This window comes from Eurosta solidaginis, chromosome 4, assembly GCF_040869045.1.
Source record: "Eurosta solidaginis isolate ZX-2024a chromosome 4, ASM4086904v1, whole genome shotgun sequence".
NCBI lineage: Eukaryota > Metazoa > Arthropoda > Insecta > Diptera > Tephritidae > Eurosta > Eurosta solidaginis.
In genome coordinates this window covers 92,326,903-92,348,512 of record NC_090322.1, presented here as the reverse complement: position 1 = coordinate 92,348,512, position 21,610 = coordinate 92,326,903, and the positions used below count along the sequence as shown (strand labels likewise).

At 38.0% G+C, this 21,610-nt stretch overlaps 1 protein-coding gene across 1 annotated transcript in view; it reads left to right on the top strand.

The window, feature by feature from the left end:
- Nucleotides 1-21,610, top strand: part of Rbcn-3A (Rabconnectin-3A) — a 2,573,828-nt gene that overhangs the window by 1,516,649 nt on the left and 1,035,569 nt on the right. The window contains exon 32 of the mRNA XM_067779516.1: nt 19,696-19,951. Coding sequence (XP_067635617.1) covers nt 19,696-19,951 — 256 coding nt within the window. The remainder of the gene's footprint in view (nt 1-19,695; nt 19,952-21,610) is intronic.

Sequence of the window (21,610 nt, the reverse complement as noted above, 5' to 3'; positions counted from 1 at the left end):
TGTATGCCAAGCCAAAGGTGGCCGCCCTATAATAATCTTCCCCAGAATCACCAAGCACCACTTCCGTCGTCTTGATCAATTTGGTTTTGCCCAGAGTTCGACGATCAATCAGTGTACAACTATATTAATTAAAGAAGACCAGCGTCTTCCGCAATCATCATCGTGAAGAGAAGGACCTACGATAGTCAGCACAACATTAACCATCACTCATAACCACCAGGGAGCCAGTATTGCCGTGCCCAGCCACTGTATCCACATCACCAAAGGGAAGCCGTTCCCTAACCAACCCTATCAAGGAAATCGGTGAGTACCAACCTCTAAATTAAACAGACATGTTTATACTGCTTTGCACAGTCCTCAAGCCAATGCAACCGAACGTGGAAACCGTTCAATAATCGCTAGTATAAGAGCTTATCTTAAGAAGGACCAATCGTACTGGTACAGGTATATCTCTGAAGCGCTCAGGAGGAAACGAACGTGGAGACCATTCAATAATCGCTGGTGTAAGAGCTTACATTAAGAAGGACCAATCGCACTGGGACAGAAATATCTCCGAAGCGCTCAGGAGCTCTTTTCAGCAAACAATCGGATCATCTCAGTATTTCTCGTTGTTTGGACGGCAGATGATTTCCAATGCAGGTGATTACGAATTATTTTGGAAGTTCAACGTATTGGGCCGGTCTAAAAGAAGCGCCAATACGAACAAATATCAGCGAAAACATCACCAAAGTATTTGAGAATTCATCGAAACGCTTTAACCTTCGTAGCTCTGACAAACCTTTGGATATTGGTGCTATTGTCTTTCGGCGCAACTTTGTATTGAGCGATGCTTCTAAGAAATTCTCCGCCAAAATAGCTCCAAAGGTTGTAAAGCCTCTAAAGTACTTGCGATAAAGGGCAATTGCATGTACGAGTTAGAGGACGTCGATACAGTCAGAAAAGAAATATATCATAGGAAAGATGTTCAAGATAGCAATTAGGCCATACCGTACCAAATCTCTAGGTGGTGGGATGTACAAAGCATAACTGAGTCAAAACCAGGTGATATTGAAAATATTTTCGACTCATCTGGGCAACATGCAGGTCAAAAGCTACTTCCGCTACTCGATCTTTTCCTATGGAGTTTCGAGATCGTAAACATCGTGGTCGCGGCAAAGTTTCATTTTTAAATCCAGCCATCGGAGTGAAGTTATAGACTTATAAAAGTTTAAATATTTAATAATATTAAATTCGTTTGATATTTAGAAATATCTATAAAGTTTGACTTTATATAAAGTTTGACCGGTTTGTGCTTTGATTAAAACAAAATAATTCGTTTAATTCGCCAAGCCCATGCGATTTAATAATTTAATTTAATTTTAATAACTCTACTGTCGTCAGCATATTATTAGCAATAGCAGTCCACCCTGAGCAGAAATATATATCTATGGTAAGTCTTTGCTCTTATTCCCTGCTTTTTATTTAAAGAAGTAAACCCTTTTGTTCTAGTATAACATTAAATTGTGTGGTGTAGATTGTTAAAGTAAAGTTCTAATAAAGCGGTAACGGTTTCTTCCGCAGAATCTTTCCACACGAAAACAAACACCAAATTTTTCTGCAAATTTATTTGCCAGCCCATTTTGCATCTTATGGCATGTGAGTTGCTTGTGCGGATCGCAAGCAACCCTCCTTTTACTTCACCCGCATTCCGCTTCCACGGCGATAAACTGCAAATCATCACCAGTACCTGAAAATCCACACATCACATGCCCCTGATCTTCATCTAGGCCGTATATAAAACCTCACCTTAATATAACGTAAACTATCGAATAAATAACTCAAATATTCAGTATAGCAAAATTCTCAAATATCTCCTTTATTTCCAACTTTACTGTAGTAGTACTAGACTTTTCACGAACATGCCTTCTGGAACAGTTGTATCTCATACTTGGTTACAGGCCAACCTAATATAAACGCACGCAAGTCATTTTCTGTCAAAAATGTCTCAATCACATACAACTTGTATGAGAGCAACCGAAATTGAATTTGCTGCGTGAAAACCTAACTCGATTTCAAATTTTTGTTCTGCGGGACATTTCAGTTTGACGTTTGCACACATGTTTTACATTGTCGCAACGCATGCTTATTTCGGTTCGGGCAAAAACCGCCGGTTGTTTGCGTGCGCTAAAAAAACGCTATTTGCGTGTGTATGTGTAACAGCTTTTGCTTTTAGGTGATGATAATGTGATGTGTGATTGTTTCTCTTTCTTCTTCGCTCTTATCTGCTGCCTACATATGTGTATATCAAGTAATCTCTTCGCTTCAAGCTGCTGGTTATGTGTGTGGAATATTCTTTGTTACCTTCTATGTATGTATGTATGTAAATGCCTTACTGTCGTTGTGTTTATTCACTAACAGCATAGTGACGGCGGCCACCGTGGTGAGATGGTAGCGTGCTCCTCCTACCACACCGCACGCCCTGGGTTCACACCCAGGGCAAAGCAACGTCAAAATTTAGAAATAAGGTTTTTCAATTAGAAACATATTTTTCTAAGCGGGGTCGCCCCTCGGCAGTGTTTGGCAAGCGCTCGGAGTGTATTTCTGCCATGAAAAGCTCTCAGTGAAAACTCATCTGCCTGCAGATGCCGTTCGGAGTCGGAATTCGTAGGGAAAAATGAAGAGGTGCACGACGCAAATTGGAACAGAAGCTCGGCCTTGGATCTCTTCGGAGGTTATCGCGTTTTACATTTATTTTATTTTTATAGTGATGTTAGAAATGCTAATATTCGCCACACTGCCCTCCACATAAGTCTGATCGTCCCAGTCAGATAAATTTCCCGTTATAAACGCTGCCAGCCTCTCCAAATGAACATCTTTAATTTTTTTCATTGTTTGTTCATGGTTTGTATGCGGTAAACAACATCGTTAATCCGTTTTACAACTTTGTATGTGCCTTACCAGTTACACTGAAATTTCGGGGACAAACCTTTCTTTCGTTGTGGGTTGTATAACAGCACCAAATCTCCTTCCAGAAAACCTTCCAAATTAATTGCTTTATCGTATCTGGCTTTCATCTTCCTTCCAGAAAACCTTCCAAATTAATTGCTTTATCGTATCTGGCTTTCATCTTGCCTCTCATAATTCTGGTTCGTTGTCTTACATGAGCGTGTATTTCTTTCATCTCTTCTTCCAAGACACCAGTGGATTTCCTGGCATTTCTTTCTCCATCGGCATTAATTCCAAACTTAAAGTCAGCTGGCAGTCGAAGGTCATTGCCAAATATTACCTTTGCGGGAGTTTGGCCCGTTGTCTCATGCACTGCCAATAAGTAAGCCATCAAGAATAAGGATACGTGTGTAGCCCACTCTTATGGAACTTGTCTACTACTTTCCTTAAGTGCTCCTCCAAGGTTCTATTAAAACGTTCCACCATACCATCGGACTAAGGATTCAATGCAGTTGTCCGTGTTTTTCGAATGCCCAATTTCCTGCACATTTCTTGAAACACCGCTGATTCGAAATTCCTGCCTTGGTCAGAATGTAACTCCATTGGTACACCCTACTTTGCAACCCAATCGTTTGTAACCACTTCTGCTACTGTTTCCGCTTCTTGATTTGGGATTGGATATACCTCTGGCCATTTACTGAAATAATCCATAACCACCAGTACGTATTTGTTTCCGCGGTTGCTAGGAGGAAATGGACCTGCGACATCCATGGTAATCCTTTCAAATGGTGCACCTGAAATATACTGCTTCATCTGGCCCTGACTTCGTATTTTGGGTCCTTTCGCTCTGCTGCAAACCTCGCAGTTGGCAATCCACTCGGTGACCGACTACCGGCAACCAACCCAATAGAATCTCTGCTTAATTTTCTCGAGCGTCTTCGTGATTCCAAGATGACCTCCGCTTGGACCATTATGCAGCTCGCTGAGCACGTCAGGAATCCTTTTCCTTGGAACAACTATCAGTTTCTTCTTGCATAGACCATCCTCACTCTCCGACACTCGATGCAAGAAACCGGATATCAATCCTAAACTGTTTCACTGTGCCCAATATGACTTCGCAATGGAACTCTCTGCTGACATCTCTTCTCTATTTGGTCTTTCGTTTCGTGCGAGCCCTTGCATAACATGTCACAGATATGTATCTTCTAGCTGACACTTCCTTAGTTGTTCCTTGTCCTATTTATTCGTACACGTTAGTCATTAGCCGGACATCTATAATGTCTTCTTTATCCTCAGATTTTGAGCAATGTTTGCATTCCAAACTAGATGGCCTTCGTGACATTGCATCAGCATTTCCATGGGTACTACCTTTTTGATGCTCAATGGAAAAGTCATAGCTTTGGAGTCGCGCGATCCACCGTGCCAATTGACCTTCCGGATTACGGAACTGCAGGAGCCATTTCAACGCTGCGTGATCTGTCCTGACGCAGAACTGCTACCCGTAGAGGAACGTGTGAAAATATTTAATGCACTCTACCGATGGCCACAGCTCTCTCCGTGTAACGCAATAGCTTCTCTCGGGTTTTCTAATTGATCGGCTGTAATAGGCAACTACTTTCTTTTGTCCATCGACTAGTTTTGACAAAACCCCTCCTATAGCATATCCACTCGCATCTGTATCTAGAATAAACGTAGCTCCTGGAATCGGGCAGTGCACAAAAGCTCTTTCAACGTTTGGAAAGCCACTTCTTGCTCTTTCTTCCATTCAAAAGCTTTATTTTCCTTGTAAGCTCATGGAGGTTATGGGCTATGCTGACAAAATTTGGTACAAATCGGCGGTAATGTGTGCACAGCCCAAGGAAACTTCTTAATTCATGCAGGTTCTGTGATCTTCGCCAATCCTCCTATCTTTTCATTCGCGGTGCAGATTCCCTCCGTCGCTAGATTACCTTCTTTTTAAACAGTGAGCTATTGTCTTAGATTTAGTTTCAGACCATCACCATCTATTCTGCGCAAAACTTCCTCCAAGTTTTTAGGATGTCCTTCAAAATTCTTTCCCAATACGATGATGTCGTCTAGGTACACCAAGCATGTTTTCCAATGTAGTCTTTTTAGTACCTGATCCATAAGTCTTTCAAAAATAGCTGGTGCACTACATAGTCCAAAAGGCATTAGAGTAAACTACCAAAGGCCATCTCCGACACTGAAGGCTGTTTTCTCCTAGTCTTCCTCCTTCACTTGCACCTGCCAGTAGCCACTTTTCAAGTCCAGTGTGGAAAACCATTTCGTACCAGACAGCGAGTCCGGCGTGTCGTCAATTCTTGGCAATGGGTAGCTATCCTTTTTCGTGATGTCGTTCAACTTCCGGTAGTCCACGCAAAATCTCATTTTTCCATCCTTTTTCACAAGTACCACTCGTGGACTCCAGGGACTAGCTGATAGTTCGATTACGCCGCTGTCTCTTATTGTTTGATTTGACTCACAACTGCCCGCTTGGCCAGTCGAACACTACTAGGAGCTTAACGGATCGGCCTCCCTATCCAGTGTCAATTTGATGCTTCAAAACGTTGGTGCGTCCTGGTTTCGAATCATCCTGGTCATATATGTTTGCGTACTTTAGAAGCAGCTGTTTTGCCTTACTCTGATAGTCTGTAGGAGCAACAACACATGCATCCCGCCATGTTTGCAATAACAACTATCATAGCTAGTTTTAAACGAACTGCCGGTAATGTCATTTGTCTCATAAACAAACATAGAAAACTTATGTTCTATATGGAAGTATAAACAAAAGAAGTAGAAGGCAATTGGGAAAAAGTTGTATAACAGCAAGACGTGCTGATGGTTGTTTTTGTAACGATAAGGACACTGCCCTGGGGAGCGTTATTGATGTTGATGGTCCCTTGCCTGGTGCAGGTCCGGGTCTTTCCGGTAACAAGCACTATTACCCGTAACAAGCACTATCGACCACCTCGGGAACGATTTAGTATGACCACATGAAACCTTCTAGTCCATACCGCCCTCCCACCCCACAGATCCATGAGGAATCTGGGGTCGACAGAGCCGCGGCTGTTAAATAACCAGGATTTGTCACGGGTTAGAAAAGTTGATATTTGGGATGGAGAAGCTATAAATTGCTTTGGCAACCCTTTGAAAGCATGTGTGAATGCATTTAAAAGCAAATGGGCAATCCCCGCTTTGAAATAACAACTAACTATCATTATTAGTTGTTGTTGTTCCTACTCAACGAAAATACGTGTTGTCAAATAGATATTTAAATTAATATATCTTAATTAGTAAACTATCAAATATAAGAAATGTAAGTGTATACTAGTATGTAAGTTAGTCTGGGTCGATTTATTAACCGATATCGCGCCATAGATTTTTCGATAGGATTTGGGCTCAGGAAAAAAAGTTCCACTACGCATACCCAAAAAAATAATTTTCGAGCCTGCGAAATTTAATTTTTTTGACTTTTTTTGACTTTTTTCGACTTTGATTTTAAGGTTTTTTCATGACCTAATAAACAAATTTTCATTTGATTGTAAAATTTTCATGTATACCCTGTCCGACCCAAAAATGTCCGCTAAAAACGTTGGCGATAACAGTTTAAAAAAAAAAAATATACATATGAAAATTTGTTTAGTAAGTCGTGAAAAACCTTAAATATCAAAGCCGAAAAAAGTCAAAAAATAAAATTTCGTAGGCTCGAAAATTATTTTTTTGGGTATGCGTAGTGGAACTTTTTTCCTGAAAAATCGATGGCGCGATATCGGTTAACTTTCGTCCATACAAATGGACCCATGTTAATGTATGTATATGTAAATATATGTCGATGTTATACTTGTTTTATATTAAATCATATTTGGTAACAAGACCTGTGATTTAGGTATATATGTATTTGGGAGAATGAACATAACTATATTTGAGAAGTGTGTGGGGTGGCCCCGCCTGTAGGCGTGGTACTCGAACATGATAATGAGTTATATCTCTTGACTCAAATGTCGCATATCACTGTAATACAATATATAACAACATTAATTAGCATGATAATAGCGAGAAAGATGGAAAGAAGGAGAAAGATATAAAATGAAATAAGTCACAAAGGTTGCTGCAGACCAGAAGATCGTGAAAGATATTAGAGAAATATTTATAGAGAGCTAGGGACTCGTATGGATAACTTCGTTCAAAAAGTTGAAGGAGAAGTAAATACAAAGAATGCCAGAAAACTGGATAATGGGAGATAGATAGGGACGTGAAAAAAGATGTAGAGTACAGGAGATAAAGCGAGGGAGTAGGAAAATGTCGAACACAATTTTTATGGTTTATTAAACGGTTTTATTTAACTTGACTTGACAGGCTGCACGGCCGGTGTGAACGAATTTTGTAATTAAAATTTAAGTAACTTCCCGATAAGCTACAAGCTTGAAACTTGGAATATAGTTCAGAACCCAATGGCAATGCAATAATATGAAAAAAAAACTCCCATAGGTGGCGCATGGATATTTAAAAAATATTTGGAACACATATTTGGAACACATAATAAATACATGACTAGAAAGCGACATATGAAAAAAATCGCCGCCAGTTGGCGCCAGGATCAAGATATTCAAAACAAAAAAAGTATCTGTGGTCCGATTAGGCTCATATTTGGAACTCATATTACATACATGAATAGAAAGCGACATATGAAAAAAATCACCGCCATTTGGCGCAAGGATAGAGATATTAAAAAAATCGTATTTTTGTTCCAATTTGGCTCATATTTGGAACACATATTACATACAGAAATAGAAATCACTTCATAAAAAAAATCCCGCTAGGTGTGGCAAGGATCGAGGTATTAAAAAAATCATATTTGTGGTCCAATTTGGCTCACATTTGGAACAAATATTCCATATAGTCCGGTAGAAGTGACATCAAAATATTTTGGAGTTCGAGGAGGGACAAGCATACGTGGCCCCGAGTAGAGTCTTTGGAAGGATTGTGTGACCTAGATTGTAACAAATTGTTAGGAAAGATTCCTTGTAACAATGAGTCACTAAATGAACTAAATAGAAATAATAGGCATTAAGACTAAAACTTGAAAATAAAATAATAAAAAAAAAATTTTTAAGTTAAACGATTTTATTGAAAACAATACCTACATTAAGTAATAATAATACTAAAGGCTAGAAAGTAATTAGGTAGATCCCAGGTACTAGTCATCACACTCCTCATCAATCTAGGGCGTTGATCATACATACATACATGTAAGACGCGATAACCTCCGAAGAGAGCAAGGATCGTTGTCGCCGGGTGCTACACCGAAGCTTTGCAAAAAGAACTCCGATCTGCGTACCAAGCAGAAATTGAAGCGGTACTAAAGGACTCGGCTAAAGTTATAACAAAGTCCCAAATGGTCACGCTACAGTGCAGAGATCTCGATGAGATTACTACGCCCGAGGAGATTTGCAACGCCCTCCACCAGCAATGCAACATCAAACTTCCAGATGTGGCTGCCATAAAAAGCATACGCACAGGGTACAGTGGCACGAAGTCGGCACTTATAAGCCTTACAGCGGATGATGCCAAGGCGGTTCTTAATACGCAAAGAATCCGGGTAGGATGGGTTTCCTGCCGAATTAGAGAGCTCAAGCAAGAAAAACGCTGTTATAGGTGCTGGGGCTACGGGCATATAGCTCAGAAATGTAAGGAGACTGTAGATAGGTCTAGCCTATGCAGGAAATGCGGCCAGGAAGGTCATAAGGCTGCAAGTTGCGAAAATGCACCGAAATGCGCGCTATGTGGGGGACAACATTCAGCAGGCAGTTTTAAATGCCCACAACGAGAGGGCAGCAAAATGACTGTCTCATGAGGGTATTGCAGCTCAATTTAAACCATTGCGAGGCAGCCCAAGAGCTATTATCCCAAACAGTCTATGAAGGAGGATATGACATAGTGGTACTCTCTGAACAATACAAAAATCGCCAGGAGCAGGGTTGGCTCTCAGATTCAGCAGGGAAAGCCTCAATTTGGGCACCAGGGAAATTTCTCTCACAGGAAATTATGACGCCAACGGTAGCAGGATTCACGTGGGCAAAAATCAACGGTATATACGTCTTCAGTTGCTATGCCCCTCCGAACATGACCATCGCCGAGTTCGAAGACATGATATACGGGATCACCATTGAAGCACGAGGTAAACACCCGCTTTTAGTGTGTGGAGACTTCAATGCATGGTCATCTGTGTGGGGAAGTAGACGAACCAACGAAAGAGGGAGAGTTCTCCTCGAAAGTCTTACTTCTTTGAGGCTAGAACTCCTAAATGAACCAGGGATATATACCTTCGATACAGGTACCAGACGATCCATTATAGATCTCACCTTCGCTAGCAGCGAAATAGCAAGACGAGCAAAATGGTCCATAAGCAACGTCTACACACACAGCGACCATAAAGCTATTAGCGTAGAGCTGCTCGAAACTCCACGATCGGTAGCAGCAAGACATCGACAAAGTAGGAAATGGAAACAGCACCTTTTCGACCCACAAATATTTGACATTATCTGGAAGGACGCCATAGTGCGAGAATCGCATGCGGAAGACCAGTCGGTTCAAATCACTAAGTTGCTATGTATGGCATGTGATGTTGCCATGCCCAGAAGTCGCGGAAAAGCACAGCGCACTCCGGTATATTGGTGGAATGACGAAATTGCGGAAGAGCGTAGAAAATGCCACAAAGCACGAAGAATAGCGCAGAGGGCACGCTCATCACCACGATATGCAGAGCTACACAGCACCTATGTCGCACAAAGAAAGGCACTTAAAAATGCCATAAAAAAGAGCAAGAAGTTATGCTTTAGGGAACTGCTGGATAATGTCGACCTAGATCCTTGGGGATCAGCCTACAGAACTGTGATGGCCAAAGTTAAAGGACCGATATCACAGCAACCTACGTGCCCGATACTGATGAATATTATTGTTGAAACACTTTTCCCGGCGCAAGATCGCTGGACTTATCCAAGCGAGGATCTAGAAAGTACGGAAATTCCGCAAATTACAGAGCAAGAGGTGCTGGACACTGCAAAAAGAGTTGCTGATAACAAATCCCCAGGACCCGACGAAGTACCAAACATAGCCCTTAAAGCCGCGATTACAACTAGGGCTACATTATTTACTGATCTTTTTAATGCCTGTATGCAAGAAGGCGTGTTCCCTCGCTCGTGGAAACGACAAAGACTTGTCCTATTGCTGAAACGTGGTAAACAGCCGGACCAACCATCCTCATATAGGCCACTTTGTATGCTGGATTCCCTAGGGAAGATTTTCGAGCGTATAATTAGTGAGCGCCTACAGCTGACTCTAGAAAGACCAGGTGGCTTATCGAATAGTCAATATGGATTTCGCAAATCAAGATCCACCGTAGATGCAATACAAACAGTCGTCAATATAGCTAGAGAAGCTATCTCTGGAGGCCAAAATAAAAGGAAGTTCTGTGCACTGATTATGTTGGACATCAAGAATGCTTTTAACACTGCGAACTGGATGCAGATAATGTCAGCGCTGCAAAGCTTCGGCACTCCAGCTTACTTACGCAGAATTATAGGTAGCTATCTTAAAGACAGAGTACTTCTTTTTGACACGGATCAAGGAGCTAAAGAGTACAAAATCACAGGAGGCGTCCCACAGGGATCTGTTCTCGGTCCAACGCTTTGGAATGTAATGTATGACGGGGTGCTAAAGATTGATCTACCAGAAAACACGCAAATTGTGGGATATGCTGATGATATTGCAGTGGTAGTAGTGGCCAAGAAACTGGACCTGCTTCAAGCATTATGTAATGACGCCGTAGCAAGAATAAAGGAATGGCTGACCAATACAGGACTGGAGTTGGGTAGCCAAAAGACGGAAGTGGTATTAGTAAGCTCCAAACGGTCGGCGAACGAGTTAGTCTTAACTGTCGGGGATCATCAAATCACCTCAAAGGATTCCTTAAAATACTTAGGAGTGCACATTGACTCTAAGTTAACTTTCAAAGAGCACTTCAGAGCGGTGGGGGAGAAAATTACCAAAGTTAATGGATCACTTATGCGAATAATGCCTAACATTGGTGGTCCGAGCGAAGCTATACGTCAGCTATTGTCCACAGTAACCAGCTCAATAATACTATACGCAGCACCAGTGTGGTATGGATCTAAAAAGACCCATCAAAAATATATATTAGCAGCGTACCGACTTGCTTCTTTAAGAATAGCAAGTGCTTATCGGACGGTGTCCGACGACGCGATCCTGGTTCTAACCCGGAAAATCCCAGTGGACTTACTGGCAAGCGAAATGGCCGATCTGTATAACACTAATATCGAGCGACCATCTGAAGAAGACAAGAAAAGAGCAAGGACACAAACAATAGCTAAGTGGCAAGAACGGTGGGAGGCCTCGAGTAAAGGGCGTTGGACTTTCACACTAGTTTGGAACGTAGCTCAATGGAATGAGCGGAAGCACGGCGAACTGAACTACCATCTCACGCAAATAATGAGTGGACATGGCGGTTTCAAAGAGTATTTATGGAAGCGTAGGATAGAGGAAGATCCTCATTGCCCAATGTGTACCACAGAGTTAGAAAACGCAGAACACGTCATGTTCTACTGCCCCCGTTTCCACGAAGAAAGACTCACCTTGCATGGAGTCTTTGGGGAGGAACCTACCACGAGAAATTTAGTTTCACATATGTGCAGCAGGAAAGAATGCTGGACTGCAGTGAGCACAATGGCATTTATAGTAGTGAAGCGCCTGATGGATGCTGAGAGGAAGCGCAGAGAAATGCGCATGCGAAGCAGTGGTGATTAAATGGACACTCAGAGCAAATAGCGGGAACCTGGACGCAGGGACAACAGTAGGCTCTTAAAAAATGAGAAATATGGAACGCCACCCTGAAGTAATGCGAAAGTGGTGCCGGGGTGGGCGACGGTTCCAGAACGGGGCTGTTTTTTAGTCTACGGACACACGGTTGCTGCGACGGCAGCAATTATGGTGCATTAGGCATTTTTCAGCCTTCCCGCAAAAAAAAAAAAAAAAAAAAAAAAAAAAAAAAAAAAAACCTCCGAAGAGATCTAAGGCCGAGCTTCTCTTCCAATTTGCATCGTGCTCCTCTTGCTTTTCCCTACAAATTGGCCGGATGGGACCTACATGTTTTATGCCGACTCCGAAGGGCATCTGCAAGGCAGATGACTTTTCACTGAGAGATTTTCATGGTAGAAATACACCCGGAGCACTTGCCAAACACTGCCGAGGGCCGACCCCGCTTATAAACATTTTCTTCTAATTTAAAAACCTTATTTCTAAAATTTTGATGTTGCTTTGCCCGGGGTGCGAACCCAGGGCATACGGTGTGGTAGGCGGAGCACGCTACCATCCACCACGGTGGCGTTGATCAGACAAATAAATAAAAGCGTTGGACGCGTCAAATTTCTATTGATTGTCATAAGTAAGACTGAACCTTAATCAGGTCATATTTTTAGAAATTTAACGCGCCAAACGCTTTTATTTAATTGTCTGATCAACGCCCTAGATTGATGAGGAGTGTTGTGACGGCACCATAAATAAACTCAACACTTCAAGCACAAATCAGCTGATGTCCCGAATGCAACCCGGCGCTTGTGTGGCTGGAGAAAATATAATTCAACCCTATAGTGGGACAATTCATAGTGGAATTGAATGTGTTTGTATTTTGGAAAGGGGGTTACTTACCCAAAAATTAAGTGGCCACGAAAGGCCACTTTACATGGCGACCGTGACATCGGGCCACACCACGTGCACAAAATGGCGAATTTGCATTAATGAAAAGACCAAAACGAAGAATCTTGCAAACCGGAATTTTGCCTGCTGCCAGTGCCATAGCCGAAAGCAGCAGTACATCAATATCCTAAATTGTTCTAATATCCTAAATTGTTCTTATGGTAACAGAAGAAAAACAGCGCGGAGAATATTTTGGTGGTACGTAATGTGGATGGTGGACCAGTCCTTTCAACATAATCGCAATATATGCACTGCATCTTCTTCAGTGGCGCGTATGTATTGATATGTGTTTATATATGTATAACGAATTATTATTTTAATACGTACATTGCGATATCTCGATGTTTCATAAATTTTCATAAAAGCAAAATTTCGATACCGCAAATTTGTCATACATATTTTATAAATTTAAACTCATTCATTGTGTTTTGCATAACATGTGGACAATGTGGCGTGAAACAGCCATACATTTTTTTAAGGTTAGTTCGCACCGTATGCAATGCTTTGCGGAATTTGCAAATTACAATATATATAAAATATTCTAAATATTTCGAGTTTTATATATAATAGTGATTGCCAATCGATAAACTCTAGTGCGTTTTTCATATAATGTAACTAATTCTCAATATTACTTATTTCATTCGAGATTTTTCTTATCGAACACGAGTTCCTTAAAAATCCCTTAGCAAGTTCATGTAAGTTCCAAAATTTCAAGTTTTTTTTTGCATTTCGGTATCCGTCCTGGAATTCATTAATCCATAAATTAATCAAATTTAAAAAATTTCAACTTTATATTCTTCATAATTAATAGATTTCATTTTCCATATTTCCATATTCCGCTGCGAAAACTCCTTATAAATGCCTTATTGATAAGGCGTAAAACCAGCTTTATGAAACCCTTATTAAACCGTACTTTTTTTTGCGTGAAATAAACGGTGGTTCCGTGAAAAACCAAGTGAGATTTTTTTTAATAAAGCGGTGCGTCCGTAAAAATATACGAACTTTTTTTAAATAAAGCGGTGCGTCCGTGATTACTAAATTTGTGAAATTTTTAACAATTCATATTTGCATACTTTTGCATAATTATAAGTCAATTACTTTTTATTAATTTTTTCATACAAGCCTACTGCAGTTCCAATTAATTCTTCCAATAAAGTGTTAAATATTTCTGTAGTGACTATTCATCGGTTCAATTTTACAAATTTTTTTTTTTCTTTTTCTTCAATATTTCAGCTTAAATATAAATTGAGACATTCAAATAAGTACTTCATTAATTTCATAGTTTGAACGTGGCCTCACCTTCTGCTAATTCAGCTCCAGATTTTAACGATCAAATCATGGCAACACTTGAAGAAAAGAAAATTTTCATTAACACATGTGCTAATTCTATTAGAGAAAACTATAGTGGTGATCCGCTAGCACTTGATTCTTTTATAGACAAAATTGCATTACTTGAACAATTCGCTACTGCAGATTTAACTGATACTTTTATAGCGTTCTTAAAATCAAAATTAGAGGGTAAAGCTCGTGAAGCAATACCAACACAAGTAACTTCAGTCAATGAAATTAAAACAGCTCTACGAAATAGGATCAAACCAGACAACTCGAAAGTTGTAGCAGGGAGAATTGCAGCGTTGCACGTTAACCGTAACAATTATACAGATTTTGCCAAAAAAATTGAAGATTTAGCTGACTCACTTGAGCGGTCTCTTATTATTGAAGGGATCATTCAAGCGAAAGCTCGAAATGGCAGTCGAACAAACTGCTAACGTGTGTCGTCTAAATGTAAAATCAAATTTAGTAAAAACCATTTTAGCCTCAACAGCATTTACTGATCCGAAAGACGTAGTAGCAAAATTAATTGTAGAACAAAACAACGAAGTAACTGAACGTCAGGTTCTAGCTTTTCGATCACGTGGTTACAGTACATTCAGAAATTCACGTGGTAGTTATCGAGGTTTTTACCCAAACCGCGACTATACTGGTTACAGAAACAATAATTCATTTGCATACAATAATAACTATAACGGCAACAACAATCAAAGATATAGAAATTATAATGGAAATAGATACCAGAATAATAATAATACGCGCTCCAATACAAATTCCAATTCAAACACAAATAGCAGTAACAATAGAGGTAACAATTCCAGATCGTCAAACGGTAGAGGTCGAAACGCAAACGTTCGCGCTTTAAACGCCAGCGCCCCTCAGGAGCGAACACTGGGGGAGGAAGAACTAAGCCAGTAAACGAACATCCCTTACCAATAGGCATCTATTGTCTAAATTTAAATTACTCTGATTTCATTGAAATACAACTTAACGGGTCACAAAAAATTTGTTCATTCTTAGTAGACACTCAAGCAGGCATTTCTTTAATAAAAATATCATTTCTAGACAGTAATATTTCATTAAATACAAATGACATTATTAACATTACCGGTGTCACTTCAAATTCAGTTTCGACTTAAATAAAATTACCGCAAATTTAAATTTTTCAAACTTTTGTATTAAACATACTTTACATGTAGTAAATGAAGACTTTAATATTCCATCCGATGGCATACTGGGTAAAGATTTTCTGAAACTTAACAAATGCATCATTAATTATGAAAGAAATAGTATTTCCTTCTGGGTAGGTAATGAACAAGTTGCGATACCAATCCTACACGGAACAGAAAGCGACAGTTGTATCATTCCTCCAAGATGTGAAATATTCAGACTTTTTGATTTAGGAAATTCACCCGAGCCACTTTTCGTGGACTCGCAGGAAATTGAAAAAGGTGTTTTCACAGCTAGGTGCATTGTTAATTACAGTAACCCAATAATTAAAGTCATAAATACAACGGATGATATAAAGTATGTGAATGGAAACAGTATCCGGACAGAAAAACTTTCAAACTATAATGTTTATACAATTAACAAGACAGACAAAGAAGACAAACGTACGAAAAAACTGACTTCAATTTTAAAAAATCAAATACCTGAACATGCTCATAGTAAATTAATTGACCTTTGCATAGATTATGCCGACATTTTCGCTCTCGACACGGACAAAATGACTTTAAATAACTTTTACGAGCAAAAATTAAGACTGACAGACAACGAACCGGTATATGTTAAAAACTATAGATTGCCATACTCTCAACGCGAAGAAATAAATCGCCAAGTAAATAAATTGTTAGACAATGATTTGATTGAACCCAGTTATTCGAATTACAATAGTCCTTTGATTGTAGTCCCAAAGAAAGACATTAATGGTCAAAAAGCATATCGTAGGTGCGTAGATTTTCGCGCAGTAAACAAAAAACTCATTGCTGATAAATTTCCACTAGCTAGAGTCGACGATATTTTAGACAATCTCGGTAGAGCAAAATATTTTTCCGCATTAGATCTTTTTTCTGAATTTCATCAAATCCCCTTGCATCCTGACTCACGTGACATTACTTCTTTCAGCACTGACCGAGTAGCATTTAGATGGAAAGTGCTTCCATTCGGCTTAAATATAGCACCTAATTCATTCTCACGAATGATGACAATAGCTTTTTCGGGTATACCACCCAACGTCGCATTTTTATACGTCGTCGTCATAGGTTGTAGTGAAGCACACCACATTAAAAATCTTTCAAACGTTTTCGAGACTTGTAGGTCTTTCAATCTCAAACTTAGCCCAAATAAATGCAACTTTTTACGACCAGAAGTTACATTTTTAGGTCATAAATGTTCAGCCATAGGTTTGTTGCCAGACGACTCCAAAATAAACGCAATTAAAAAGTATACAAAACCGACTGATAAAGACGCGGTACGAAGATTCGTCGCGTTTGCAAACTATTACAGACGGTTTATACCTAATTTTGCGTCTCTGGCAGCGCCTCTGAATCGATTAAGCAGGAAAAGAGTTGAACTTGTATGGGATGTTGAGTGTGAAAGAGCATTTTTATCTTTGAAAGCAGCGTTACTTTCACCAAAATTACTTCAATATCCAGATTTTACTAAACAATTCATAATTACCGTTGATGCCTCCACAACTGGATGTGGCGCTATTTTAAGTCAAGAACAGCAAGGTAGTGCTTTACCAATTTGTTTCGCTTCTAAAGCATTTAGTAAAGCAGAGCAGAAAAAACCAATTATAGAATTGGAACTTTTAGCTATTTATTTCGCAATAAAGCAATTTCGACCATATGAGTATGGTACCCATTTTATTGTAAAGTCAGACCATAGACCTCTAGTATACTTATTCAACATGAAAGACCCATCTTCAAAACTTTCAAGGATAAGACTAGAACTAGCTGAGTATAATTTCACTATTGTGTATATTAAGGGTAAATCAAACGTTGGCGCTGATGCACTATCGCGCATTACAATCGATGAGATTAAAGAATCGAACAAACAAATTTTAGCAGTACAGACAAGATCAATGTCAAATCGACAACACGATGAAAACGTTCTCAAGAAAACAAATAAAAACATCTAAAAACATGTTACTTTACACGTTTATGACAAATTTTCCTTTAATTATTCGAAAAAAGTTCCGCGTATAAGAACCACAATTTTGTATGATGATAAAAGTCAAATTTCTAAAATGCATATAATCGCACATATGCGACGTAAAAAGATCGAACTACTTAATATCGAAATAACAAACTTAGGAGAGTTACTTTCGAAGTTACAAACAGTAGCTAACAATCACCATATTAACAAAGTTGAATGGCCAAAAGATGATCTATTTTTTAAATATTGTACAATTTTAAATTTAAAACAATGCGGAAATAAAATTTTAAAAATGTTAGAAATACTACTCACAGACCCAGTAGAAACTATAACAGACGGCAATACAAAAACCAAAATCATGACAATTTATCATAATGACTCTGTATCAGGCGGTCATTGCGGTGTTAAAAAGCTTTACGCAAAGATTCGTACTAAATACTTTTGGAAAAACATGACCCGTGACATTGCTAAATTTGTCAAAAATTGCCAAAAATGCTTAGTAAACAAAGTCAAACCAAAAATCAAAGAAAATTTAGTATTGGCTCCAACAACGAGTAAACCATTTGATATAGTTATTATTGATACAATCGGACCCTTACCACAACCGAGTTACGGTAACAAGTTCGCAGTTACCATCATATGCGATTTAACAAAATACCTGGTAGATAAAAGCGCAACACCAATAGCTTCAGCAATTTTCGAGAGTTTTATTTTGATATATGGTCCTATGAAATCAATCAGGTCAGATTTAGGTACCGAATATAAGAATGAAATTCTTGCAGAACTTATGAAACTTTTGAATATCAAAGATGACTTTTCAACTGCATACCATCGCGAAACTGTTGGTACAATAGAGCGTAACCATAGGGTATTTAACGAATACCTACGGGCATATCTTAATGAAAACTCCTCTGATTGGGATACATATTTAAAGTACTTTACTTTCTTACACAATACAACATCTAATATTGTTTTCGACAACAAATTCACTCCATTTGAACTAACATTCGGTAGGAAGTCGGTGTTACCAAATGAACTGAAAAAAGAGATCCAATATACAATGTTGAGAATTACGCAAAGGAAGTGAAGTACCGTATGCAAAAATCCCATGCATTGGCAAAAGAGCTCATAAATAATTATAAAGAACGTAATAAATTGTATTACGATAGAAATATACGTCCTTCAGACATTGCCTTAAATGATACGGTTTTAGTCGAAAAGGAACGTCGCGATAAACACGCAAGCATTTGCGAGGGTCGATATGAAGTTAAACAAGTGGATGGCGTAAACGTAACAATTTATGACAAGAAAACTAAAAAGTCAAATACAGTTCACAAAAATAGATTACAAAAAGTAACATAAACTCAATTTTTTATAATATACTATACGTGTTTAGTCAATGTATAAATGAGTAAAAACATCATTACATAAATACAAACATTTTTTTTTCGAATTAAACGTTTTATTATATTCATTAATATATTAACGATCTTACACATAAGTACAAAAAACATATCTTAATCGAAAACTATATTATAATTTTCATCTACATACAAATCATATACTTATAAGTTTTTTATTTTTCATATTATAAGCGTATATATATACAACATACAAAATTATATTTAACTAAAGGCAACAATTGCACTATATATATATATATATAAAAAAAAAAACAAAAAATATCTTTCCAATTACATTGTAAACTAAATTTAATCAAAAATAAATAAAACTCTTTTACATATTAAATAAGTTCAATAACATTGTATAAACAAACTGAATTACCACATACTAAAACTATATGTAGGATAGTACTGAATAAGCTCAAGAGCACTGTAAAAATAAATGTACTCATTATTAAGTGAAACATAAGCTGATATGGGTTTGAGTTTATGCATTTAAACATCGTACACATCGATTCATTTGGGGCAAGAGGAAGCCGGCAGAATTGATCACCCTGCCGACTCCTTCTTTTCCAAAAGGAGGGTGATGTGACGGCACCATAAACAAACTCAACACTTCAAGCACAAATCAGCAGATGTCGCGAATGCAACCCGGCGCTTGTGTGGCTGGAGAAAATATGAAAATGATATAGACATTAATTTTGGAGAAACGAGCCCGAACGGCAGAATTGTGAGTTGCTTAAAAAGAACAAAATATAAGTTGAAGTGTCTTACCAATTACATTTTGGTGCATATTATATAATAAAAGAATTTGAACTTTGTAAAATATAATTCAACCCTATAGTGGGACAATTCATAGTGGAATTGAATGTGTTTGTATTTTGGAAAGGGGGTTACTTACCCAAAAATTAAGTGGCCACGAAAGGCCACTTTACATGTGATGACTAGTACCTAGGACCTACCTAATTATTTTCCAGCTTTTAGTATTATTATTACTTATTATTTTGTATTGTTTTAAATAAAATCGTTTAACTTAAAAATTTTTTAAAATTATTTTATTTCTTTTATCACTGTAATCATATTAACTTTTTTTCATATTTCATAGGATGCATAAATGAAAACAATGAATCTGAACATATAAGGGTTATACATAAAGATCACGAATCTTTATTGTCATTTTGTTTGAACAACAGTTCATCTGGGATGATAGCTTTCGCTAGCCCTCGTGAAATTCAAGAACTCGATATCACAATGCTATTGGAGTCACCAAACTGGTATGAAGACGAATGTGACTACGATGTTTTATCTAAAGAAGCAGATCCCATGTCTACTGGATTCTTAGTCATTCAAACACAAGAACAGTAAGTATATATTATTGTTATTACTTCATTCATAATTATTATTGCTTCATATAAGAATTTTCTCCGATTCCTTAAATTACATTTCATATACGTGAAAATAATATGCGACAAACAAAGTGGAAATTTACTCGTTTTAAGAAAAATGGTTGTGTTGCATTAGAACACTAATAATAACTGAGGCTAGGCTTTTTTTATTTCCATTTTATTTCAAGCTTTTAGAATGCAGGTTAACAACTGTAACTTCAAGAAAAAATCTGTAAAATTTTCTACTTACTATTCCAAAAACAAAATAGAATTTTTCAATTATAGAAAAATTAAAAAATAACAATAATTAGCATTGGAAAAAATTATTGTTCTGGCCTTGAGCTCGAATCGAACCTTGAATCATTTATCAATAGGCCGATTAATGGAATGGCCGGAATGTCAAAACAAAGTAATTGACAATAAACAAATCCAGCATTATCAATGATTTGCAACAGATGGCGCAACACTGAATAAATATAGTTGGTAAGAAGGAATAGAAGTAGAAATTTATCAGTCTAACAAACCACCGCTGTATAGCTAAATGGTTAGCGCAGCGTGCCTAAAGCGTACTAATGATGAAGAAGGCTTAGCACTCTTCGAAATCGATCTATCTGCGCAGCTATGGCAGGTTGTCTGAAAAATTTTCTACTTACTATTCCAAAAACAAAATACAATAATTATCATTAGAAAAAAAATATTGTTCTGGCCTTGAGCTCGAATCGAACCTTGAATCATTTATTAATAGGGCGATAAAAACAAAAACAATTTTTAAAATATAATCATAAATAGGGTTATAATCTATAAGATATATGTAAATATAAATAAGTGATACGCTTTAAAATATATGTAAATATGAATAAGTGAATAAGATTTACAAATATATTGGAAATGTGTGTGTGTATGCTTTGCACACAGTTCTGCAAATTAAGGAGTTATCATTTGCATTTATATGCGCAGAGGGAACTGAGTTCCAATTTGTTTGAACGCTTGTTTCCAAAATACAATAAAAAGTTTTCAAGCTAAAATGTCTATGCAGTCCATTTTTCAAATAATCATTCTGCAAAAGACGCCGTGATTGAAGGTGTCACCACTGTGTACCACAAATTCAATTGTTCGATGGCTTCGTGCGATTTTTTCACTACAAGCAAAATTTGGCTCTTATTGTTTAAAATCGCGCCCTTAGGGTGTAAATATAAGCAACTGGTGCGTACAATTTTAGTCATATAGTGTCTAAGGTATTACACATTTTTTGCGTAAAATTCAACAAGAGATTTGTAAAAATAAAGATGTGTAATATTACGCACTTATAGTGGTAAAAATAAAGATGTGTAATATTACGCACTTATAGTGGTTAAAGTGTTGCCCACCATTTTGGTAGTAAATTTACGATTTTCGCTTTAGAGTGTATGTATGTTTCTCCGAAACCCTTGATCTTCAGGTTCCGGTATAGATTTAATCGGTTTACCGATGATTTAATTCACTGGCTTTGGAGCCTCTGGATCGTACTTGGTAAACCTCACATAAGAGGCGGGAGTTCAGTCATGCTTGCAATCATCTAAAAGCGACGTTGCTAATACCACCTGCACTATACGTGGGCCAGCGTGCAGTGTAAAATGACAAATATCGTAAATTATG